This window comes from Caretta caretta, chromosome 4, assembly GCF_965140235.1.
Source record: "Caretta caretta isolate rCarCar2 chromosome 4, rCarCar1.hap1, whole genome shotgun sequence".
NCBI lineage: Eukaryota > Metazoa > Chordata > Testudines > Cheloniidae > Caretta > Caretta caretta.
In genome coordinates this window covers 20,120,841-20,147,395 of record NC_134209.1, presented here as the reverse complement: position 1 = coordinate 20,147,395, position 26,555 = coordinate 20,120,841, and the positions used below count along the sequence as shown (strand labels likewise).

The following is a 26,555-nucleotide window of genomic DNA, read 5'->3' as shown; positions in this document are numbered from 1 at the left end:
GGCCGGAAGTGGCGGCACGGGGGAGGGGGCGGGGCCACGGGGGCGCAGCGTCCGGCGGCCGCCATCGCCATTCCGCGGCGCGGGGGAGGGCCGGGAGCGGAGCGGGCCTCGCGCAGCCACCGTTGCCCCGTGGCCGTTGGCGGGACCGGGCCGCGCGGCGCTGAGCCCCGCTCCCGCCATGGAGGAGAAGGGCTTCTCCAAGGAGCTGGACCAGTGGATCGAGCAGCTCAACGAGTGCAAGCAGCTGAGCGAGAGCCAGGTGCGGAGCCTCTGCGAGAAGGTGAGTCCGCCTGGGCCCGGCGCGGCGGCGGGTCCGGGGTGGGGCCGCCCCGGGTGCTCGCGCTGGGCTCCGCTCTTCCCGGGCCCGCCGGGCTCCTTGGGCCGAGTCCGGCGGGGAGCGGGCCCGGTCCCCGCCCCTGAGCCCCGTGCTCGATCCGCGGGGGCGGGGGTCGCTGGAGGCCTGGCTGCCAGCTGACCCCTGTGCCCGGCGGTGGGGTTTGCCTGGGGGTGGTGTCAAACAGCCTCCGTGGGTGCCCCAGCCGTACATTTCCGATGCTTTGTGCGGGGGCTTGGCTCGCCCCCTCTCTGAATCCCAGCGTCTCTGTGTTCGTGTCTCCGCGCGCAGGGGAGCCAAGGCAGCCGGGCTATGAGGAACCTTTCAGGGCAGGCAGGTGGCGACGGGAAAGCAGTGATGGGCCAAGTCATTTACCAGTGACCGTCCTAAACCGGTGTCCAGCCCCCTTCCTGCCCCTGAGTTATTACAGCCCGTCGTCTTCGTGCATGTCCACGAGCTAGAGAATGGGTTGTGGTTTGGTTGGTTGAGTTACCTCTTGCATCCCGGTAGCCCCATTTAAGATTTATCTGAGCTGTGGCCTGGATTAGTAGTCTGTATAACTCTAGCAACTATGTATTATTGTTAATGATTTAGCTTAATTAAATTTAACTGCTTCAAATACAGAACTAGATACATTCATGTAGCAGGATAGGTCCATCAATGACTGTTAGCCAGGATGGGCAGGGATGGTGTCCTAGCCTGTTTGCCAGAAGCTGGGAATGGGCGACAGGGGATGGATCACTTGATGGTGACCTGTTCTGTTCATTCCCGCTGAAGCACCTGGCATTGGCCACTGTCAGAAGACAGGATACTGAGCTAGATGGACGGTTGGTCCGACCCAGTATGGTGATTCTTATGTTTTTATAGCCTGTGCACAAGATTTTAATTTTCTATACAGAAATTTTGTAGCTTGTTACTCCATTATTTTGATAAGTCAGACAAAAGATTGACCCATGCTAAACTTCTTAAAGGGACCCAGTTTTACTTAATTTGAACTTAAACACTTATAAATTTTCTGAAAATTCATTCTGTACACACAATGCTGTAAATTTGGAGAGGGTGCACTGTATTTTTCATACATAAAGGAATCGCTGCAAAGAAAAATATCTGATGTAAGGTTAAAGGAAGGGTGTGTTATAAGTACATAGTATCTTACTAGCAACTTACTTTTTAGAAGCACTTGGCACTATTTCTGTATCTCCAATTAAGGGTGTTGATCTGTTTCTCTGTCTTCTCCACCTAATGTCTAAGACCATGGCAGCTAAATAATATTGAGCCTTGTCTTCACAGAACTTAAATTATGTTTCTTCATAGTTTAAATTTGACAGGATAAACTATATAGACTGTATTAACAGGAGCATTGCTTGTAGTTGATTAAAGCACAGGTCCAGTGATCCCTTTCAGACCCTCAACAGGAATTGGAAACCAACCACCTATCTCAAAGGTGTGCTAATCATGGTTGAGGCCTGGAGGCCTCTATAATACAAATACTAATTAATAATAAAACTAACTGTAGATATTGTAAAACTGTTTTCAATGCTAGTCATGGAAAGTGTGCTAAACCCCTGAGTGAGGCATGTTGGTTTGTCACTGGTGACTAGGAAGTTCTCCTGATTTGGTAGAGGAGGGAAACACTGCCATAGCTTCTGCAGAATCTAAGCTGCTTCTTTGAGAATCATCTCTATGGATCCCACTCACAATACACATGTGGGTTTGGAACCTTTTGAGTCAACAGTGTCTGTACCTTTATGTTTTTGTGTCTGATGGCATAAAGGCAGCGTAGCCCCAAATGCTTGTTGGTTTCTTGTTACATAAGAACAGCCATACTGGGGCAGACCAAAGGTCCATCTAGCCCATTAACCTGTCTTCCGACAGTGGCTAATGCCGGATGCTTCAGCGGGAATGAAGAGAACAGTGATCCATCCCCTGTCGCCCATTCCCAGCTTATCACAAAGAGAGGCTAGGGACATCATCCCTGCCCATCCTGGCTAATAGTCATTGATGGACCTATCCTCCATGAACTTATCTAGTTCTTTTTTGAACCTTGTTATAGTCTTGGCCTTCACAACATCCTCTGGCAAGGAGTTCCACGGGTTGACTGTTTGGTGTGTGAAGAAATACTTCCTTTTGTTTGTTAAACCCGCTGCCTATTAATTTTGTTTGGTGACCCCTCGTTCTTTGTTATGAGAAGGAGTAAATAACACTTCTTTATTTACTTTCTCCACACCAGTCCTGATTTATTGACCTTTATCATATCCCTCCTTAGTAGATTTTTTCCAAGCTGAAAACTCCCGGTTTTATTAATCTCTCCTCATATGGAAGCTGTTGCATACCCTTAATCATTTTTGTTGCCCTTTTCTGAACCTTTTCCAATTCTAATATATCTTTTTTGAAATGGGGTGACCACATCTGCATGCAGCGTTCAAGATGTGGGTGTACCATGGATTTATATAGAGGCAATATTATATTTAATATCTTATTATCTATCCCTTTCCTAATGATTCCCAACATTGTTAGCTTTTTTTGACTGCCGCTGCACATTGATTGGATGTTTTGAGAGAATTACCCACGACTCCAAGATTTTTTTCTTGAGTGGTAACAGCTACTTTAGACCCCATCATGTTATATGTATAGTTGAGATTATGTTTTCCAATGTGCATTACTTTGCATTTATCAACATTAAATTTCGGCTGCCATTTTGTCACCCAGTCTTGTGAGATCTCTTACCCAAGGCAGTAAGTGGAAACTTAGTGCTATATGTTCTGCTCTCTCTAGCTCCTTGACCTCACAAAGCAAATTTAAATTCTCCTCTAGTTCTTAACCCAGTTTCTTAGTAAGTTTCAGTAACAAGTAGCAGCCTTTTTTCCTTTTTTGATCATTACCAGCCAGTCAGTGCTGAGGTACCTTTCACTCCTCAACAGGAATCAAAAGCCTCAGGCTTCGAGCCCTGCTAGCATGTGATGATGTCATGTCCATGACAGCCAAACCTGATGTGTGTTCTGTCTGGGGAAAATCCACAACCCCGGTTGTTGTTCAGTGTATTGGTCCTCTTCAGACTGGACAGCTCAGTTGACCTTGGCAGCAATCCCTGAGATGTATTGGAGCCTTGAGCTGGTGTCCACATCATCGATACTAGCATGGGTATCAGCATTGATGTTGGTACTAATGATAGTATAAGGGGATATTCTGGTGACACCAAGTTTGGAGTCCCTTGTGTTGGACTTGGTGTGGTTCTGATGGAAAGGTCGAGAAACACCTCCATAACACCAGTTGCCTCCCCAGTACGATACTACACCATTGTTCCAATGTCTGCCAGATACCCTGGCACGTAGGAGATCAGTACCCTTTTTGATCCAATATACTTCTCTTCCTTCTCAGAGCCAAGTTTTCAGCCCTCCCCAGAACCCTGACCCCCTCAACCTTCTCTGGAACAGAAGGATTCTGTATTTTCTTTGTCATTATCGGGGATTGATCCAAGGGTCACATTGGGGGTCCTCCTCTAAAATAAATCTGAGTACCTCAGATGCACACAATGTCTCCTTTGTGACCTTACTCCTCTCTCTTTGTTCCTGCACCTCCTTAGCTGTATCCTTATGGAATACATGGACTGTACTGGACAATGTGGATTCTCCCTGCTCAACCTCCCAGAGGCAACTCCCCTCATAGGTCTCTTTTCCAGTCAAGTCAAAACTAGCTAGAGGTGTTGAAATGCAGGAGGTGGAGGAAAATGTTGAGGATCCCCGAGATAAATGCACTGATAACCTGGAACTTGCAACTGGTCTACTTGCCCATCATCACCAGATGAAGCAGTTACAGTATAATCCCGTCTCTCTGTGTGATTACTTTAGAGCATTCCAAGACTTGCTGAGGAGAACAGCTTACATGTTAAATATAGACTGCCATTGGCACAGAAGGCACAAACTTTTCAACAGAGGCAGGGTGGCAGTGCCCATCTGTGAAGAGGTCCTCAAACCAGCAAAATATCTGAGACTCACTCTAGCCTCTCTTTCCCCTGACATACAGCAGAGAAGAGGTACCACGTCCCACATAAGGGCTTTGAGTACTTCTGATCTTACCTACACAATGTGCTCTAGTTGGCCATGTAGTACAGGAGAAATTTATGTAAATAGGACCTCCAAAGGCTGTGTGTGTAAAAGGAGGAGGGTGGACAAACAGGCTGATGTTGTTAGGCAGAAAAGCTTATTCTGTAACTTGCCAAATGTGTGTCACCAAATACTAAGCTCTGTTGGTGGAATGATTTTCATATATGGGATAAGATAACACGTTTTCTCAAGAAGATCCGACGAGGATAGAATGGAGCTTAGAGACATCATGACAGATGGACTACTGGTGGTGAAGACATCCCTTCAGGTAGATCTAGATGCCTCTGATTGGTGGCTACAGCCATCACAGAGCATCCTGGTTACAATAGTTGGGTATATCAAAGCAGCTCCAAATGGCCATTAAGGATATTGTTTGTAGGATCTGACCTCTTCAGGCTGAAAATGGACAAGGCACTCCATACCTTCAGGGATTCCAGTGCTAGTTGGTGCTCCTTGGGTCTGTAAGATCCAGCTAATTAAACAAATAATACAGTGTTGCAAGATCATTGCAGACAGTTGACCTCTCCACCAGCATCAGAGATCTTGGAGCCTTCCAAAAAGAAGCCATGCTTTTCCTGCAGATGAATTTTTTTCTCTTCTACTAATTCAGTGCCTCACCAATCCTGTCAACATAATCTGACACTCTCCTTTTCCCCACTTTCCTTCTCACAAGAATGGGCTGGAATTGCATTAGACTGGTGGGTCCTACAGACTGTCATAGGCATTTTATTCAATTCCAGTCCTCACCTACCACCCATCTCTCTTCAGGGACCTTTCTCAGAATACATTAGTGAATCTTTCTTTTTTTCAGTTTTAATTTTGACTACACATGGGATCATTCAAACTATACATAGTTTCTCCTTTATGTGATTCATGTTTGAAACAAGAAAATACCACAATATAACTAGCAAGAAGGCTTGGGGCAGTTGTAGTGCCTAAAGCTACTTGTAACTTCTTGAAATGTAGTCAGTTTAAAAAATGGTATAACATTAAACAAAGATTTGATCTCATAGCTTTGCTCTCATTGCCTATCTTCAGTAATTTTGCAGTTAAGTCAAATACTATATTTGTGTCATCACAGTTCCACTTTTATACACTGGCATCACTAACCTTTAAAGACCAGAATAGGTGACATCAACAAAATTGCCCCTGTGATTGACAATGACCTGTGTGGTCCCAGAGTATGACTTAATTTTTCAGTGGTAGAACTCTGACTCGATTGAAGAAAAGAATGAAGTCTGTTTTGAGAACCCTAGAATGGTTGTTGAAGCCTTACACTCTTCATGCCCATTTATCTCGGGGATTTCTGCAGTAGTTATCACTTGGGTCTGTAAAACTAGCTGTTTCTGCATACTCTGTCGACTCATGATATCATATCATGGCCTTCCATATGTTGTACACTCCATACTACTGGTCTCTATTGCATTCCAGCCTCTGCAACACTATGGCAGTTCTCTTGTCCATAAAATAGTAAATGGAAAATGGTGAGCCTGATACTGAAATGTCAGTTCCAGCTCCACAGAATCCAAAGTACATTTAATTGTACGAAGGCTTCTCAGCCACTCTTCCCGCCCCCCCCCCGACCCCCAATAATATTATACAACCAATGGCTAGAGCTGGGGCTGTCCCAGAGTTTTGTGTCTCTTGTAGCTCAATTTGGTGACAGAGGGACATGAAACCGCTTCATGTGAGGAGCTGCCTCCTTCTCATGTCCCATCTGAGACTGTAACTTCCACATTCAATTGCATGGAAAGGGAGCCGAATACAATGCCAAAGCAGCAAACTCTGAACTGTAGGACAAGTCTGCATATGTAAAAGTGTTCACAGGCCCAGTGTGACGAATGTATTCTGGGACTTTAAAATCCCAGAATGCTAGGTTTCTAGGAGGAATGTCTTGAAAACACCCACAGTCTTCTGAGCCAAAAGCAGCTAAAGGTATGTAGAATTAAGAGTACGGTATAAATAAGTAGGTTAGAGCTGCCTGGACTTTCTTAGAAAATGTGCTGTAAGGATAAGCAAACATTACTTACACATTGTATTGCCTGGATAAAATGCAGGATCGTGGACGTGGTACAATATTGACTACTGTTTTACAGTCAGATCGAGAGCTATATTAAATACCATGCTTACCTATAGATGCCTCACTTTGTCATTGATTCAGCTCTGTAGGACCAGCCGCAGGAAGCTCTTATTTACAAGAGCATTGTGATTCTGAATTAGCTTTAGGATCCTAGAGAAAAGGGGAATTTTTTTTATTGTTGAGTAGGACTAAGCTACTCTCCCATCTCCACCCCCAAAATTTATAAAAAGTAGCCCTCAAATTTGGAATAAAAATAGGACCTAGAATAAATGAGGAAAGCTTTTTCTGACACTTGACATGTACAGTTTTAGCCAAACAGAGGATGAATGGGAGATAAGCTTGTGGTTTAGATCAATGCAAAAGCTTACAAATGTGTGGGGAATATTAAAATGGAAACCGAGGAAGGGTTGGATGAAGAATATTGAGCCTCTCCATTTGCTAAGGCTGTTGGTTGGATAGCATCCCTGGCAAATATTTGTTTAGCCTCAGCTAATGTAGGTCATCAAGAGATTCTTCCCCCCCTTTGGAAGACACCAAACATTTGTTGACCTGTTTTTCATGGAGCTTTCATACGGTCTCCATAGTTAAGGATGAGTTTTGCGATTAAAGCAGGGATTCAACATTTTGTCTGAAAATACAGCGTACCATGCCCAGAATTGCAACACTTTTTTGAGTAAAAATTTCCTGAGAATCTACAAGTAAATATGTTCATTGGGTTAGGAATTATAATTTTAATTAAATGGTTCCTTTAAGAAATTTAGCTCCCAGTATTAGCCTTTTTTTGTCCCTTTTTCAGTAATAGAATAGGATAGATGGTAGCTGCATATTGAGCAGAGGACTTGAATGAGCTGTTTAGAGTGTTGTGCAGGTCCCTTTCTTGAGTTCATATAGTTTAGAACCATGTCAGGGTCTGAGCAGTTTAAATTTTCCCTCCAACATGCATTGCTTTACATTTATCGACACTGAACTTCATTTTCTATCGTGTTGCCCATCAAGTAGCTTAATTACATCTCTGAAGTTCCTCATAGTCCTCTGCACTTGGCTAATGTTAGAAAAATTGGCAGAATACAAAGTTTTCTTGCTGTTCACCTCCCTTTCCTGATATTTAACACGCGGCTTAGAATGGAACATTGAGGCACTCCACTGTTAACCTTTTGCTAAGATAAAAATTGACTGTTCCTGCTCCTTCCTGTCTCTTAGCTGGTTTCTGGTCTATAACAATACTTTTCCTCTCATTCTATAACTGTAGTTTCTTGAACCTTCCAAACTATCAACTAGTTCTTTTACCCACTTTTGTTGCCACATTCAAAGAATTCTAACAATAACTAGGTCTCACATATATTGTTTTTCATCAGTAGATCTCAAAGCACTTAACTACATTAAGAATCGTGATCCTCACAATGTTCCTGTGAGGTAAAGTAGTATTATGCCCATTTTACAAATGGGGAACTGAGGCATAGAGAGGCTAAATGACTTGCCCAGTGTCACACAGGAATTCTCTGTCAGAGTATGGAATTGAACCTCCTAAGTCCTAGGCGAGTGCCCTAACTGCTGGACTATGCTGTCAGTGAGGTTTTGGTTTTTTTTCGCAGAACCTTGCTGGTTAAACCTCATCACATCATGATTGTCCAGGCATTTTGTTCTACTTTTTTAAGTACATTTCAACCAATTTATCAGAGACAGATCCATGACTTACTGGTTTGTAGTTCCTGGAATAGTTTCCTTAGTTCTATGAACACAAATAGAATTGATGTATTTTTTTTATTTAGGTAGACCAACTAAAGCAGTCTGCATGCCATTAGAGAAGTCGGGTCTTCTGAGCCCAAATCCAATGTTCTCTACACTGAGTGACACATGACATTTACACATATGTCACTGCCCCCATCCTATAAACTGTGGGTTAATTGGATGAGGGTGCTAGTTGTGCTTTTAAAATTTTTGGGGAGCGGACCTGCTGACAGGGTGCGTGAGAGAAATATTGTTGTCTACCATCTCTTAGCTCTCTCCATCCACAGCTGCCCCTTACGTTTCTAGCATCCTAAGAACATTTGTGTTTAGTTCAGTTAAACTGTTAAATTACTGTTTTTCCTTCTCTCACTTGCACTCCTCAGGAAAATGTCTGCTAAAATAACTTAAAATTAAATCAAACAAGAGCTAGACCCATGCAATTGCTAAAGCAGCTACAGCACCTACAGCCCTAGTAATGCCTGGGAGTTGCTGAAGTAACTGGAGTCCTTCCTATCTCCACCCTCCCCCCACACCCAGTGCATGGCCCCAGTGTTCTGTCTACCTCCAACACCACATGGGTGAGTCTTGCATCTGCTGGAGGAGGGGAGGAAGGGAATGCCACCTCCTCGACCTAGCCCACCTTTCCCTTAATTGCTGCCACCCAAGAATGTGAGGAACCTTCGTCTGTGCTTGCTGTGGGTCAGCTCCCCAGCTCCGCTAGCCAGGGGCAACACAAGCACTCCCCTCTAGGCCTGTGCAGGCTTTGCTATCCCTCTGCAAGTTAGCGATAGGTATGCTCTGACCCCAAGTCTGCCAAGCATCTCCCTCAAGTGTGCAGCCTTTGGTCCACTGAACACTTTCAGCAGTCATAGATATGTTGTTTCCAAAAGAACAGTACACATCAGCTTACCAGTTTTATTTCAGATAATGGCTCCATTTAACACAGTACCGTATTTAAATATCTTTTTAGTGAAAATAAGCAAAAGTTTCTTGAACAAAGATAGGAGGTTCAAAAGGGAGCAAGTAAAAGCATTGGAAATAAATGATTACATATAAAATCATAACACCACATTTTAGAACCTAGATTTGTTTAACGAGGTTATTTTTTGTTTTATGGAGTAACGCTCACCCCAAAGTCCTTCCAGCATTTTTCAGCCAGGTCTGTCTGTGATCTTCTTTTCATGAGCCAATTGCCTGCCAGCTGGTCGCCCAGGTAAAGGATATTGTGCATCTCCTTGCAACCCGAGCTATCTCAAAGCAGTCTTTTTGATCTTTTTTCCTAAACCAGACACCCTGCAGCTGTGTTTTTTTCCATAGACATTTTGCAGTCTTAATTAGCTGGTGATGACTTACATTGTGTCTCATAATGACAAGACCGAGATAAGCCTTTACCCTCTGCCTGAACAGAACCTATCTGAGACATCACCTCCTAGTGACCTGCCTCTAACTTCAAGGCCTTAAGAACATAAAGTTCAGTATAGATATATAACCTCTTAAATATTATCTGTTCATACATTTTGCAATGATTATGATGATCAGTGGGCTGTTGGCTCTCAGTAGTGTTCCATGCCACCCTTTGGTGAACTGTTGTGCATAATCTTGACCCAGGGGATCCCTGTAAAACTCTGTGCTCTCTGCCAGTTGGCCGAAAGAGGTTCCTGAGTCACGCCTAGTCCTGCTGCCAGCTAATGTAGTTAGTCCTATAGCTCAAAATGGTAGCAGTCTTGGTTGCAGAGCTGAAGTTTCATGAGTCAGACCCTGCTGATGCATGATGAAGGTGGAGGGCTGTTAGGCTTTAATGTAACAAGTTGTTGATACGTTTTTTTCCTTTTGAAAGAAACCTAAAAGATTACATATTACCATATAACTATTTCATACAAAAAGCTACCTTTTGAAAAGTTACTTGGGTTGCAAAATCAAGCACTGAAAAATTAGGACATGCCACTTTGACAGTTGCCTGCACAACTGTAATTTGGTCCCTTTGTGTATATTCATTGTGGTAGTATAGGATTAAAGACTATTGTATTATAGTCTTCGGTCATCTAGTTCCCCTGAGAAGACTCTTACTTCATTCAGTGGACAGGTTGGAGACACAGTGGGAACAGAGTTAAGATTGTATGGGCAACCATAAATCTAGTGTTCTGTAACTTTGGAATGCATGACTGCAGCCTCAACTTTTTTTGTACATAATACCTTATATATGTTTCTGAATGTTAGTGCATGCTGGTATAATTCAGTTGACAGGAGTCATCTTCCATCAAGATGCATAGATAAAGGATATTTTTTTTAAGAACCATTAGTCCTTTCAAAATCAATTGGACTAAAGTAGGGAGATAGCTGCTGTGCTCAGCACTTCTGAAATGTACTGGAATATTATTTTCTGTTCTGGTATCTGCTTTTCAAAAAGAATATCGAAAAATTAGAGAGGATTCAGAGCCACAAGAACAATTTGAGATTTGGAAAGCCTGTCTTACAGTGAGACTTAAAGAACTTGCTCTTTTTTTAGGTTTCAGAGTGGTAGCCGCGTTAGTCTGTATCAGCAAAAAGAACGAGGAGTACTTGTGGCACCTTAAAGACTAACACATTTATTTGGGCATAAGCTTTTGTGGGCTCAAGCCCACTTCATCAGATGCATGCAGTGGAAAATACAGTAGGAAGGAAGATAGATACACACAGAGAACATGAAAAAATGGGTGTTGCCATACCAACTCTAACAAGACTAATCAATTAAGGTGGGCTATTTTTTTCTTCTGCTGATAATAGCCCACCTTAATTGATTAGTCTCGTTAGTTGGTATGGCAAAGCCCATTTTTTCGTGTGTGTGTGTGTCTTTTTATATATACACACACATCTCCTACTACATTTTCCACTGCATGCATCTGATGAAGTGGGCTTGAGCCCACGAAAGCTTATGCCCAAATAAATGTGTTAGTCTCTAAGGTGCCACAAGTACTCCTCATTGTTTTCACTCTTTTTAGCTTTTCCAAGAGACTGTTAAGAGGTGACTTGATCATGATCTACAACTCGCTGTTGTGTGGGAAAGCTGTGCGATAGCAGAGGGCTGATTAATCTAGCAGAAGAAGGTATAACAAAATCCTGTGGCTTTAAATTGAACGTAGAAGAATTCAAATTGGAAGTGAGGTAACAGTAAGCAGTTAACCACTAGAAAACAACATATTTGGGCATATGGTGGATTCTGAATCACTTGAAATGTTAAAATCACGGTTGGCTGTTTTTCTGGCCTGAGTTATCTAGGAAGTCAGGCTAGATGATGATTGTCCTTTCTGGTCTGAAAATCTGTGAACCTGTTAGTATTCTGTCAACACTTTTTGCATTGTGTGCATATTTCCTTGGTAGAAAACTAATGTGCTCAAAACATTGACAGTGCAATAAAATCCCAATGATCTGATGTCCAGCATATACAAGGTTGGCCAGCTCTCCCCACAGCAGTTTGCAGCATGCATTACAGCTCTGCTTATATCACTACCTGGCTTTTCCCTGTATCTCAAAACCAATCAGGAAATTGGGATTGTAACATGTAGGCGCTGAAACAACTTACTGAATCTGTTTACAAAATATGGTTTACCTTACCTCTTGTCCTAAATGTTATCTCTATCTTTTATTAGGCTAAAGAAATACTTACAAAAGAATCAAATGTGCAGGAGGTGCGTTGCCCTGTTACAGTGTGTGGGGATGTCCATGGTCAATTCCATGATCTTATGGAACTCTTCAGAATTGGTGGGAAATCGCCAGACACAAACTACCTGTTCATGGGAGACTATGTGGATAGAGGCTATTACTCAGTGGAAACAGTGACTCTTCTTGTAGGACTAAAGGTACACTTTTATTTTAAAAAAGTATAAAACCCCTTACACTGCAAGAATTCTGAAACAAATTGGGGGCTGGAGGGATGAGCTGAAATGTAATTTGCGGACTAGAAGATTTCACTTTGTAAAAATGTTTGACAAGAAGCTTAATATTTTTTACATGTTCAAAATGGCATGCAGTTAACACTAATCAGAAATCTATTGTTTGATGTTATAAATGATTGTTCTCTTTCCATTGCTAGGTGCGTTATCCAGAACGCATTACAATACTGAGAGGAAATCATGAGAGCAGACAAATTACACAAGTATATGGCTTTTATGATGAGTGTCTACGAAAGTATGGAAATGCCAATGTTTGGAAGTATTTCACAGATCTGTTTGATTATCTTCCACTTACAGCTCTAGTAGATGGCCAGGTAAGCTTTTGTGTGTTCTACAGTGGATAATAGATTTTACACATAGATTTTAAAGTCAGATGGGCGTACTTCAGTTATCTAGTCTGACCTCCTAAGAATACATGGCCTCAAACTCCTTGTTGGAGCTCTGCTTGTGTCATACTTGGAGTATAACACACGTTCGTAACATTAGTGAGAATCAGCTCAGTCTTATATTCGCTGAGGCCTGTCTTTATTATACTTCTAACTCTTGTACCTATAAAACTTTTTTTAAGCAGTTTGTTTTCCATTGTGCTTACAAGTTAGAGTATTGCTTTGTTCCTGGGCTTGATTTGCTACATGCCATTTATAATAATTCCTTGTGAAAGATGTCATAAGTATAGTTCTGGTTGTGGTGAATAGCAGATATCCTGGAAGCTGTTGTGCATGATGACTTGAAAAATTAATCGTGGCACTGAGTCTGAGACTTTGATCCAGAACCTGGTGATTTCTGGCTGCAACCCACCTAGATTTGGATTGGAGTCATGACCAAAATGAACCTAGGTTGGTTCAAGTGTGGAGTTGTGGGGACTTCTGCTGACTTGTGTGGAACACTGGTGAGAGTGCTTCTTTCTCCAAGCTGCCTGTACAGCACTCTGCTTCACTGAAGCACCACTTCAAGAGGTGTGGAAACTGTGCCACTTTGAAGTTCCACATGTACTGTACCAGAACTGAGTGGTATGTAGGAGTAGGAGGAAAAGATGATTGAGAAGCTGCAACCAGGTTAGTTAGTGTGTGGTAGAGCCTCGGGAGGAAGGGCTGCTCTTTCCATTCCATCTTGGGTCCTGCTGTCCTAACTAGTGCAGGATTTTACTTTTCATCCCTAACACACCATCTCAATAGGCAGGAGTCCCCTCTTGATTCATGTGCAGGTTGTATCCTATGTGCTAAGTTCTGTGGGAGTCAAAGTATTTCTGAAATGAAAGTGAAGAAATATTACCTTACAGGTATAAGGATACTCTTTCTTTGGTGCTCTTCACCACTTACAGAATTCTGTGTGTGTTTCTTTTGGTTTAATTAATTTTTCTGAGAATGAGAGCTGTGATCTGTGCTATGAGGTTTAGAATGATATGAATCTGAACAGTGATAAGTATAAGCTAGTTAATTTTACTTTTCAAAATGAGGTCTTTTCTTAGTCAAAATCAATATATTATTTTTTTGTTCCTGTCCAGATATTCTGTCTCCATGGGGGTCTTTCTCCATCTATAGATACACTGGATCATATCAGAGCTCTGGATCGTCTACAGGAAGTTCCACATGAGGTAACCCGAAAGGAAATGTGCTATGATTTTACAAATATGTTCGGGTATTTTTAGATGCACATTTAGCCTCCATTTTGAAATCCGATTTACTAAAGTGAGGTACATAGTGATACAGAAGACTGTAACAGACAAATATTTTAGTTTTAAATAAACATATACGGGTTTGGTTTATTTTATTTATGACAGCAGAATTGGCAAAGGAAGAGGTAGTAGTATTTCCCACACTCTTATCTTCTCTGACTTTGAGTACCACCTCTTCAGCCCCAAAATTGATGAAATATTTGGATAGGAAAGTGTGTGTACTAGTTTACACATCTCATGTTAAACAAGTTCATGCTTACCATGTGAATAAATGCCACTTCTGTTCAAGTTGCCCTGGTAAATAGGTTACCTGTAGCGGAGTGCAATTTACAAGAATTTGGTCAACTTTACTTTGCCACAAGGACATAATTCTGTGGGAAGCAGGAAAGACCAACCAAATAGGAGAGGAGAGAGTGCATGCAAAATAGATTGAGGGATAGAAACAAATCAAAATGATACTTCTTGAGAGTGGAGCGTGAAGAATAGCAAAGTCTCTTCTAGCATCCATCTAAGGGAAAAAGTGAAGCATACATCTCTCCCAGGAGGAATGGGACGCTCCAAATGGAATACCCACTACTTAGTCAAAGGACTCATATTCTGAAATTTCATGGCTGTTTGGCTTTTCTGTGGAACTTGGGTCTTGACATAAAATTGTGGTCCAGTATTTGAGTTTTCACAGAAAAACAAATGTATGTATTGTAGCTCTTATGGTAGTAAAGATATGCTTAAAAATATAATCCATGTAAAACAATGCATCAAAGTCTGTCTGAGTCTATACCTGGAAAGATAAACTGGAAACTGCTCCATACGCTTTAGACTTCTTGACTTGGAAAGCAAGGGGAAGTGGTTTAAATGCAAAATTTAACTATTGATCATTTTAACAGAAATATCTAACTAACATGCTGATGCTACAATTCCCAGCATTCCAAAACCTCTCATTTCCCTAGCAACTTCTACAGTGTGATTTGGCACCGTCAGTACAAAAATCTGCAACATATTGAAAACTGTAAATACGGGAAAGCATAAAATTGAATATCAGATTAAATAGCAGGGGTCACTGATTTTTCATATTTAATTCAGTAAAAACCACTATTCATAATTTTATATGGAGTGTCTGAAGAATTTAGGTCCATTTTGCTGCAGAGTACCTGGAGCCTGGCTCAGGCAGATTAGAGAAAATTGAAGAGCTAGGCCAGCTCCAAGGTGAAAGCCACTCTGTTTTTCTCCTGCATCCTCTAAGGTATGTTTACACTGGAATCAAAGACCCACACTATGTTCGCAGCTGGTTTGGGTTAGCTCTCTTTGGCTTGGGCTTTTGGGCTGTAAAATCGCAGTGTAAACATTCAGGCTTGGGCACCAGCTAAGGCTCTAGGACTCTCCCACCTTGTGGGGTCCCAAATCCTGAACATCTACAGCAATTTTACAGCTCAGCTGACCCAGGCCACCCACAACCATGCCACAGGTCTTTTATTCCAGTGTAGACGTACCCTAAGTAACCAGGTGGAGAATGCATTGGATTCTGCACCAGAGCACTGCCCTTTTTCTACTTATCAACTTGGTTTTCACAATCTTTTCATCCTGCTCATAGGTGCCAAAAGGAGGTAATCTATTGGTGGTTCAAGGGATATTATTTGTGCTCTGCCCTTGTCTGAATTGTAGCTGAGACTTGCAGGATGTTGGGTGACATCAGATGTTGGCATTTGGTGGTTTCTGCTTAATTATTTTGCCAGCAGTGCAAGGCTGGAGGTGGGACAGTGATTGATGTCTTCAGTTTGTAGTGCTGAATTCAGGGGGATTGGGTAGGCTACTCTGTTTTTCAAGGAGCCTGGCAGATTTCTTCCTTTTCCTTCTTTAACTTTTAGTAGTGGGCATAGTTCCCTGCTGGCTTTCACTAGCCAGGAGGGCATGGATCTGCCTCACAGCTTGTGGCTCTAATTCTTTTTCACAACTTCTTGAGCTTCAGCAAGTGTGATGGGGCCAAACTCTGTCAAGGTAGCTGTGTAGTCAGGAATGAAATTTCCTAGCAAGTGCTGTACGTACACACTTGCTCTTTTGTCAGCAAAATACACTGACTAATGCATGGACTAGTTAACTGACTGAAATAGTAGGCACAACTAATATAAACTAGTTAAATGACAGAATAACTTCAGTTTGGGAATGGATTTCTGGTTGCTCCTCTGAAATTTGGGAACCTCTACAGTAGGACAGGAGATTAGTTTGAGGGAACTAGAATCTCTCATCATTTGAGGCTTTAGACACAACAAATCCTGCATTTTGGCAGGAGGTTAGACTAGATGACCCTTTCGGTTCCTTCTAACCCTATGATTCTATGGGTTTTTTTATGCCTACATCAATATAATTTTCATAGCTTTGTTTTGTCACCTGTGATGTGGTCAAGTATTCCCTATTTTCAAAAAGACTATTAAACCAGTGTTTATGAGCAAGCCTGCAGTGTGTGTCAGTGGTCACACATGTTGAAGGGGAGAAGGTGGGAATTGGGGAGGAATCATTTCAGTTTCAAGCTCTCAAAGAGTGTTTATGAACAGTATTGCCAACTCTTGTGATTTTTATCATGAGACTCATGATATTTGATGTTTCACTTAAAGCTCCATGTCCTAACAAGATTACGTGAGAATCTCAGCTTTCACTTTAGAAAAAAGTTTCTAGTCCTGGTTACGGAGAAAAGCTTGAAAACTTGATGTGAGTGCTTCCCCACCTCAAAGACTCAAACCAGACGAAAACTACAAAGAGCTCCAAATTTAACGTTGTTTAAACTCATGATATTTAAGCCAATGTCATGATTTTTGGAGACTGATTCATGATCTGTGAACATCTGGGAGTGTCAGAACTATATAAGTAGTGAGTACCTTTTTAAAGATTATGAAATAATATACCATGAAAGTGTGTGTTTTTAAAAAAATATATAGAATATTCAGCATATACTCAGAGGATGAAGGATTGGAAATGTGGTGGTGGTTGTAAATAAAATGCCTTTCAAAGTAAACTTTTTAATATTTTGCTTCTAACTAAAATTTCTGCTTTCCTTGTTAGGGCCCAATGTGTGATCTTTTATGGTCAGATCCAGATGATCGTGGAGGCTGGGGTATTTCTCCACGTGGTGCTGGCTACACATTTGGACAGGATATCTCTGAAACATTTAACCATGCCAATGGTCTTACACTGGTCTCCCGTGCTCACCAACTTGTGATGGAGGTATGGTGAGCGTATTCTGTTATGGTAGCCTACCCTAGATGAAGTGATACAAATACTGAAGACCTAATTTCTTATAAATGCAAGGTTGTCCATTGTTTACAGGCTTACATACAGTGGTATTTACATTCTAAATCCTGAGAGGCTTTTCATCCTGTGCTATAGGCCTGAAAAGTAATACTGTATGCTTGTCATTTTAGCTGAATTAGTAAGAGAATACTTTTTTTTTAGTGAGTTAGTCAAAGGGAATAAAGGTGGCTGATGCTAAGGACTGGTTACAAAAGTATAGTCTGCTTGCATGCTGACAATCTTTTCCTCTACTAATGTGTTAAATAGGCTATCCTGTAATATGTAGCAGTCAGTTGCAACAGGGATTAAACCATCCAGCTGGTATAGATAGAACATAGCATTACTGGAAAAATGCCAGGTGGGTCAATGGAGCATTTTTATTTTTAATTCGGTTAAAGTAGATCCTTTATAGCTTGTGCTGTACATAAAAAAATGTAGAGTATGTAAGCTGATGAGCTTGAACTTCAATATTCAGATTTAAAAAAAGTTAAACATTTCTATTTAAAAACATCTAGGTACATCTAGGGTAGTGTTCTCTGGAATTTGCAAACAAACGTACTAATAAACATGCAAGTCATGAATAATTTAAACTACCAATAATCATAGTAATTTATAACCTGTGCTGTGATCTTAATATGTAAAGGCTTAAGTTTTTCATGTCTATATAGTGTTTACTGCTCATTTTGAAATAGCTGCTAAGAAGAAACAATTACAGTAAAAGCTGTTATCTGGCACTTTACCAATCAGAAAGCTAAATAAGCCGACATTTCTGATCTTTATTGAAAGTCCGGTTTATAGTCCAGCTAGCATGGGGCCGGCAGGCTCCCTACCTGGCTCCACCTGGCTCCACATGGCTCCCCACAAGCAGCAACCTGTCCCTGCTGCTCCTAGGTGGAGGGGTGGCTAGGCAGATCTGCATGGTGCCCCCGCCCCACCCCGAGTGCTGGCTCCACAGCTCCCATTGGCCAGGAACCACAGCCAGTGCGAGTTGCAGGGGCGGCGCTTGCGGGCAGAGGCAGCACACAGAGCTGCCTAGCCATGCCTCCGCCTAGGAGCAGCAGAGACATGTCGCCGCTTGTGGGGAGCCACCTGAGGTGAGCACCACCTGGATCCGGCACCCTGCACCCCATCCTGCGCCCCAGCCCTGAGCCCCCTCCCTTTTAGTTAACTGGAATTTTTTACTTACCAGCACCCCCCATTCACCCAACATGCCAGATAACAAAGCTTTTACTGTATTTGAAGTCTGAGATCATTGCAAAATGGAAACACTTAAAAAGAATAAAGAAAGCTGCCCTATTAAATGCTCATAACCCATTTACATTTTTAAGAGGAGCTTTCAGGCTTATACCAAATGACTGGAGGATAGCTAATGTGATGCCAGTGTTTAAAAAGGGCTCCAGAGGTGATCCTGGCAATTAGAGGCCGGTAAGCCTGACTTCAGTACCAGGCAGATTGGTTGAAACTATAGTAAAGAACAAATTTGTCAGACATATGGATGAACATAATTTGTTGGGAAGTGTCAATGTGGTTTTGTAAAGGGAAATCGTGCCTCACCTATCTACTAGAATTTTTTGATGGGGTCAATAAGCTGTGGACAAGGGGGATCCAGTGGATATAATGTTCTTAAATTTTCAGAAAGCCTTTGACAAGGTCCCTCACCAAAAGCTCTTAAGCAAAGTAAGCTGTCATGCGATAAAAGGGAAGGTCCTCTCAGTAACTGGTTAAAAGATAGGAAACAAAGGGTAGGAATAAATGGTCAGTTCTCAGAATGGAGAGAGATAAACAGTGGTGTTACCCAGGGGTCTATACTGGGCCCAGTCCTATTCAACATATTCCTAAATGATCTGGAAAAAGGGGTAAACAGGTGGCAAAGTTTGCAGATGACACAACTACTGAAGATAGTTAAGACCCAGGCAGACTGCGAAGAGCTACAAAAGGATCTCTCAAAACTGGGTGACTGGGCAACAAAATGGCAGATGAAATTCAATGTTGATAAATGCAAAGTAATGCGCATTGGAAAACATAATCCCAACTATTCATATAAAATGATGGGGTCTAAATTAGCTGTTACCACTCAAGAAGGATATCTCAGAGTCATTGAAAACATCCACACAATGTGCAGTGGCCGTCAACGGAAACAATGTTGGGAATCATTAAGAAAGGGATAGATAAAACAGAAAATATTCTATTGCCTCTATATAAATCCATGGTACGCCCATATATTGAATACTGCATGCAGATGTAGTTGCCCCATCTCAAAAAAGATATTTCGAAATTGGAAAAGGGTTCACAAAAGGGCAACAAAAATGATTACAGGTGTGGAACGGCTTCTGTATGAGGAGAGATTAATAAGACTGGGACTTTTCAGCTTGGAAAAGATCCAACTAAGGGGGTTATGATTGAAGTCTATAAAATCATGACTGGTGTGGAGAAAGTAAATAAGGAAGTGTTATTTACTCCTTCTCATAACACAAGAACTGGGGGTCACCAAATGAAATTAATAGGCAGCAGGTTTAAGACAAACAAAAGGATGTATTTCTTCACACAATGCACAGTCAACCTGTGGAACTCTTTGCCAGAGGATGTTGTGAAGGCCAAGTCTATAACAGAGTTCAAAAAAGAACTCGATAAATTCATGGACGATAGGTCCATCAATGGCTATTAGCCAGGATGGGCAAAGATGGTGTCCCTAGCCTCTGTTTGCCAGAAGCTGGGAATGGGCAACAGGGGATGGATCACTTGATGATTTACTTGTTCTGTTCATTCCCTCTGGGGCAGCTGGCATTGGCCACTGTCAGAAGACTTGTCACTGGGCTAGATGGACCTTTGATCTGACCCAGTGTGGCTGCTCTTATGATCTGTACTTAGGTTTTTAACTGAGAATTCAATTCTTTTACATTACAGGGTTACAACTGGTGTCACGATCGAAATGTGGTTACCATTTTCAGTGCACCCAATTACTGTTATCGTTGCGGGAACCAGGCTGCTATTATGGAACTAGATGACACTTTAAAATATTCCTTGTGAGTAACTTACCTTGTTTCAAGTGTCTGTCTGTCTGTTTTCTTCTAAAAGGGTAGAGATGCAGATCTTAGAACTAATGGTGCTACTCTCACTCTGAGTAAAGAGTGTGATGCAGAAATGGAAATAGAAGTTTTGAAAGATTCTCACGTGATGCTAAGTTGATGAAGGGGTTTACAAGGGTAGTTTTAGTTGGCATTGACCTTTGAGAAACATGGCAGTGAGATATGGGAGTCTCCCTAAGGATTGCCGCAGCCTTTCCTTTGTGACAGGGGATGCCTTCAGGAAGGAGAAGCAATCGTCCTATCATACAGAGTTTGAGGACATGGCCTTCATATCCCTATCTGTAGATACTTAGATTTACATTATTACAAAAGCAAAATGTATGCAAGATGAATAGAAAAATATCAATAATAATAATAAAAGAAGAAAAATCACACTTTTACATACCCTAGGGCTTCATTTTGAAATCTTAACATCTGATCTTCAAGTGGCCTCAGCATGTTCTCACTTGTAGAATTCCTGCACCTCTGCCATAAGCTTCTGGAACCTTTTGGAAAGCTGTGTCCATTGGGACTTGTCCCTCCCATCCCTGGAGGTTCCAGTGATATAAAAACAGGGGTGGGGGGGAAGACCCTAGCCACCATTCAGTTCCTTCTAACTGCCAAAGTTGCAGCAAGCTGAGATTGTGCAATGTCCTTGGTGCTGCCCTTGTCTGTTCTCCCCCACCCATGTACTTGCGGGGCTAATTTTGTTTATAGTTTGTGAGGTTGATTGAAAGAGTGAAGGCAGGTGAACGAGAGTGGCAAACGGGAGTTTGTGAGTGTAGCTGCAGATCTTGTGCTTGGAGGTAGTGTGGAAGAAAAGAATTGGTTAACCAAGGAACCAGAGAGTGGAAACTAGAGGCTTGGGAGTTTGTAACCACAAAGAGGACCCAGTGGCATTCTACACAGCTAAGATTGACAAGAATGGGAATGCTGTGACTTTCAGAGAAGACCAGGAAGAATTCCACACAGCTTCCTTCGAGTGGTTGCACATGTGCATTCCACTCTTGGTGGGCACGTACCCTATGCAGAGTCACCAGAAATTTTCCCCTTAGTGGTATCTGTTGGGGTGGCTCGAGCACCCTCTGCTACCACACTCCACTGGCCTCGGTATAAAGGGCCCAGCTGATCACGAGCCCCCAAAGTTCCTTCTTACCAGCTGTGACAGTTGCTTTAACTGCTTTCCTTGCTTTTGCGAGTATTCAGTGGACTGTGTTCTCTAATTTTACTGTAAATAGTTTAGTGTCAATAAGGTTATTAGAGTTTAGTTAAGTTTTATCACATATGAGGGTTTCATTCTATTCCCGGTGCGGAGGGATGCCTTGGTCACCAGGCTTCAAGTCCTGCGTTTCCTGCGATAAGACTATGCCCATGAGCAATCCGCACTTGGGGAAGCTCGTACTGGAGAGCATTGCCAAAGCTGCAGGGACTTTAAGATCTTGAATCCAAGCTAAAGTTTCTACTGATGGAGGCGTCCTTGAGACCTCCATCTGAGCCAGGTGCCTCGGCATCAGTCAGTAGTGCGCTTCTTACCATGCGTGAGTCCCAGCACCATTCACTGTCCCCAGTGCTTAAGAAGAGGCATAAGAAGCGGAGTGCTGAAAAGGGGCAATCCTCTGCACCCAAGTCTGCTAGGCATGGGGTTACGAGTAGTGTGCGTGTGGCCTAAATCTAAGCACTCCTCTGCTTGTGGACTCCAGTGTCTAGGCAGGTTTCATCCAGTCTGGAGCCAGAAAGAAATCCTTCCATAGCACAGCACTCTACCAACAACTATCTCAAAAAGATAAAGTTTCACATCGTTACCCTGGCATCCCTCATTCCCTCTCTGGACCATGGAGACTGGTATGCTGCTCTTGATTTAAGAGGTGCCTACTTTCATGTGTCAATGTACTAAGGGCACAGAAAGTTCCTCAGGTTCATAGTGAAGCACTTGCATTACAAGTTCATGATGCTTCCATTCGCCCTCTCTGCAGCTCCTCGAGTGTTCACAAAATGGCTGGCCATGGTAGCAGCATTCCTGAAGAGACTGGGAGTGCAGGTCTACCCTTACCTGGATGACTGGCTAGTCAAGAGCCAATCCAAAGCCCAGGTTATATCCAGCACTGAACTCATTCAGTCAGTGTTCAAGGCCTATTGATCAATGCAGACATGTTTACTCTTTGCCTCGTACAGAGGATAGTTTATAAGGGTCCACCTTCTTTATGGTCTGTTTAGTTTGGATGTCCTCCATCTCAGTAGAAGGGGAACCAGTCTTCTAGGGAACAGGCTGGCTACACTAGCCGTGGCGCGGGGGGTATTAAACTAACAAAAGGGGAGGGTGAAAAGGGGGAATAAATGAGCATAGCTGTGGATCAAAATTATGATGTGGAGAACAAAGTCAAGCAAGGTACAAGGGATGTGAAGAAATTCCGTTGTCTATATATCAGTGTTATGAGCCTTTGGAATTGCTCATTTGAGCAGAAGTTTAACCTAGTTGGTATTACTGAAACCTAGTGGGAAAGACTTGTATGATTTGGAATTTTAAAGCCTTGTGGTATATGTAAAAATCCTCTATGAAGGTTATTTTTTCTGAGGGATTTTGATTTTGGGAAAAGACTTCAAAACTTGTAAAATAGGACTAATGAGTGACCTAAAATTGGTGGGATGTTTTGTTTTTAAATGAAGCAGTCATTATCCAAAGCTTGGAAAACTCTGGAAAATATTAGAGTATTAGAGTTTGTGGATGTATAAACAGTGACCATAGTAACTAATCTTCAAGATAATTACCTGTATGGATCCAAAACCTGGGCACACAGACCTCCCTCTTGCAATGCTCTGGGGCAAAAGGGTATAAAAGAGGGAGTGCCTTCAAATGCACCCTCAGTTCCTACTACTAATTCAGGAATCCTTAATGAGGCTCCAAAGAAGTGGGGGAGGAGTGCAAATCCATATAAACATTTGTCTCAGTCACTATGGTAAGTAGCTGATCCTTCTCCTTGGAGAATTACAGGGTTGATTCCTGCTCCAGGATATTAACTAGCAGTAGTAACCCTTCAGCAAGTGAGTCTGAGGAGTGTTAGTGAAAAGTGGGCACTGATTTCCTTAATAGCTTCAGCTGTGGCATCACTTCAAGACAACAAATATACAAATAAATTAAGAAAGACAGGAGTCTTAACCAGGCCAAAAAAGTAGGTGAAGAAGGTAGCTCAGAAGGTTGGGACCAGTGGACAATGCCTAAAATGGTGTGGGCACTGAGAAATTTAACTGGCTACTAGACTACATGCGGAAATAACCCCAAAGGACAGGAAAAAAGGGTGTGGGGAAACTAATGAGCATTAGGGGCCTAGAGACTCTTGAAAATCCTCCAAGACACCTATTTGCAACTTCATGTGCCGGAAGATGTCTCCTGATTAACAACCACCTTGCGCTCCTGCTGGGGTCAGAGTCTGAACTCATGAGACTATAACAGGAACTGTGCACTGGTGCCTGGAATAGGAGCTCATCTGATAGTGCATCATGTCCCCACGAGGATCTGGTTTTGTGACTATTTTGCTCCGAGAATTTAGTAATACACTTCACTCTAAGGTTGAAGTTCAGGCTGTCTTTTTGGCTGGATAGAGTGAGAGTTAGCCCCTCAATCCCGGACAAACATGAGTTCCTCAGGCCTTGGACAGTACACTCACTTTTATGCCCTGTCATCCTATGAACGCTGAACCTCAGTTCTTTGAGATCCCTCGGCTGCGGTCTACCAGAGTCGAATGCTCTCCCTGTCCATCACCACGCACTTTGGTCATATAAACCTTCCAGTATAGTGATGTCTGATGTCACCTCTTGTTTATTTGCACACACCAAAACCTTTTCTTATAAACCTCAGGTGTCAATTCAGACTTAAGTGGTAGAGACTTTTTGAACTATTCATAGTCCCCAGTATCAACTCATCCATCTGGCTATAAGCCTCTATCGCTTTGGGACCAAGTAAGGGGGTGTGACAATGGAGCTGGTCCACAGGATCAACCTGGGTCAAATTTCAAGCCTTCTCAAAGGTAGTGAGGTAGGCACCTATATTCACCACCACCACCCCTTCTTTTTCAGACTTCTCTTCTGAGGGGGAGAGGGGAGCAGGAGAGCCATGATGGATAAAAGTATTTAAAAAGTTACACTGAACTTGATATATCATTTAATGTTAAGCTTCATATTTGTGCAGTTGTTATACAACACATGAATTCCTAATTACGACTTAGTGGTGCAACTCCTTATTTTGATGCTTAGTTGCAGAGCAGTGAAATGTTACTCTGATGTGTATTTAGCTAATCCCTAGTATTTTTGAACCTTACTACATCCAGGAGGTAAAGTGGGTGCATTCTTTTGCTGACATTAGGTTGTGTAATGAGAAATTGGTTGTTTATGATAAGAAAATAGAGAATTCTGCTCAGAGGGCCTTTAGTGAGACTAGAGATTGGCTACAGTTTGTTGAAGTCTATGATCTTTCTTTTGTGTAATCACCTATACCAGTTGATAAGTGTTTGCCTCCCATAAAATGATGTAATTTAGGGGAGCTTTTTCTAGACTTGCATATATGGTGCATTGGGTGGAGAGGGTGAGGTAAGTTATAGCCTAGCGGTGGGGAAAATGTTCTGTATTTGCATTTAAAAATTCACTAAACGGTAATTGTAGCGGCAAAAAATTAATTTGTTCCTTTTACTACAGCCTTCAATTTGACCCTGCACCTCGTCGTGGAGAGCCTCACGTTACCCGTCGTACTCCAGACTACTTTCTATAAACATCTCCTCACACCGCCCTTTGTAGGAGGAAGTACACTTGGCATTTTAAAAAAGCAACAATAATTTACACATTTCTCTAACAAATTGGGATCTGTCTTGGCCTAAAACCCCCATCATGGACCAAAATGTGCCATACTGAGGATGAGCATTTAGCACAATTTGAGACTGAATTCAGTACAACACTATATATCTTATAACAATCAGTCCAACAGTCAGTTTGCCTGCTGTATTTGTAGTAATTGTTTTCTTCTGGACTGTTCAAAGAGAAAAGGTAATTCTAACACTTTCAACTCCTTTTATGCTTATTTGTAAATTTAGTTGTAGTGTTTAACTGGCATTAATTAGAGTTTGGAGTTTATTTTTAAGGAAAATACACAATTAACTTCTCTCTCAACCCACCACCCTTTGTTTTATTGACATGTATGATTAACTTAACTGGAGAATGGAAATTGTTCCTGTTGGGAGTAGGTTGTCATAACATTTAAAGAGCTTTCCCTTTTTTAGTTAACATACTGTTCTGTGTTGATCCTATCTTTTTTTCTGTATATTTGTCATGGAAGTGCTTGCATCTTATCTGGTGTATTTGAACAAATAAACTTGCAATTGTAAACCAAAACAGATCGGTATTCTAAAATGGTGTGATCTGCACTTGTGAAATGATTATCTGTAATTGTCGTTTTAGAATGTTATACAGCTACTCTAACTCAACACAAAAGGTGTTTGGGTTGTAAAGTATTTATCTGTTTCTAGGTTTCTGTTTACATCTAAGAATATAGAGCCAACTTGATGAAGAGGTTAATCTGTGTACTTTTGGGCCAAAGTATACAATAGAACACTCTTAACAGGATGATTGTCAACACAGTACAAGAATGTTAATCAGTGGAGGGCCACCTCCTTCAGGATGTTGAGCAGCTCCCTTCTTTCCCAGTGAAGTCACTAGAAGTTGAGTGTGCTTGGCAACCTTGCAGTATTAGGTGGTACCATAGATACTGGTGTATGACAGTTTAAAAGATTAATCATCCAAAGAATGTTCTTGTGCTTGGAGATCATGAAGTAACAGTAGTTTTTCAAGTGTCATCTGCACTTGTGGAATCAAGGTGCTTGCACCATGAGCTTCCAGAATCATCTAGTGAGCCCTTCTCTTGGAGCCACTCATCCCTCCCTCATGGAAGGTTCAGAGGATATAAAAGGGGGGAGTGATCCCACCTGCCCTTCAGTTTCTTCTAAGGCACAGTGAGCTCATATCCTGCTCAATGTCCTCAATGCTGCTTCACTGGTTTATTTCTTCTGCTCTTTAAGGGCTATTTATGTTTGTAGTCAGGTTGTTAGTCAGCTTTTTCTTAAGAGGCCCATATGGCCTGGGCATTGTCTGGACTTACGAAAGCATGAGCCATTTCATTCCCCCAGATCAAGGAGGCATTTCATATCTGACCGACTAAAGCTGAGAGTCTGGAAGTCCAGCATTTTTACCACAAGTGCCTCATCTAAGTGCCACCAAGGTCATTAGATGGTAAAGCAAGTCTGGATCCAGCAACCACTCTGGTGATCTATTAATAAGTGTGGTTTTGGGTCATTATAGTTTGATGCAGAAGACTTGTCACC

General features: G+C 42.1%; 1 protein-coding gene across 1 annotated transcript; it reads left to right on the top strand.

Annotated features, from left to right (window-relative positions):
• The first annotated feature begins 56 nt into the window (after positions 1 to 56).
• Positions 57 to 25,569, top strand: PPP2CB (protein phosphatase 2 catalytic subunit beta). The gene is made up of 7 exons (XM_048849015.2): positions 57 to 280; positions 11,872 to 12,081; positions 12,315 to 12,488; positions 13,679 to 13,768; positions 16,901 to 17,062; positions 20,033 to 20,151; positions 24,880 to 25,569. The coding sequence occupies exons 1-7, from the start codon at positions 179 to 181 to the stop codon at positions 24,950 to 24,952; spliced, it is 930 nt and encodes a 309-aa protein (XP_048704972.1). The 5' UTR covers positions 57 to 178; the 3' UTR covers positions 24,953 to 25,569.
• Positions 25,570 to 26,555: the final 986 nt, after the last annotated feature.

Coding starts and splice junctions, on each gene's coding strand:
- PPP2CB (XM_048849015.2), top strand. CDS start 179: ATGGAGGAGAAGGGCTTCTCCAAGGAGCTGGACCAGTGGATCGAGCAG. Junction 12,082..12,314: donor CTCTTCTTGTAGGACTAAAG/GTACACTTTTAT, acceptor TTCCATTGCTAG/GTGCGTTATCCAGAACGCAT. Junction 13,769..16,900: donor TACAGGAAGTTCCACATGAG/GTAACCCGAAAG, acceptor TTTCCTTGTTAG/GGCCCAATGTGTGATCTTTT.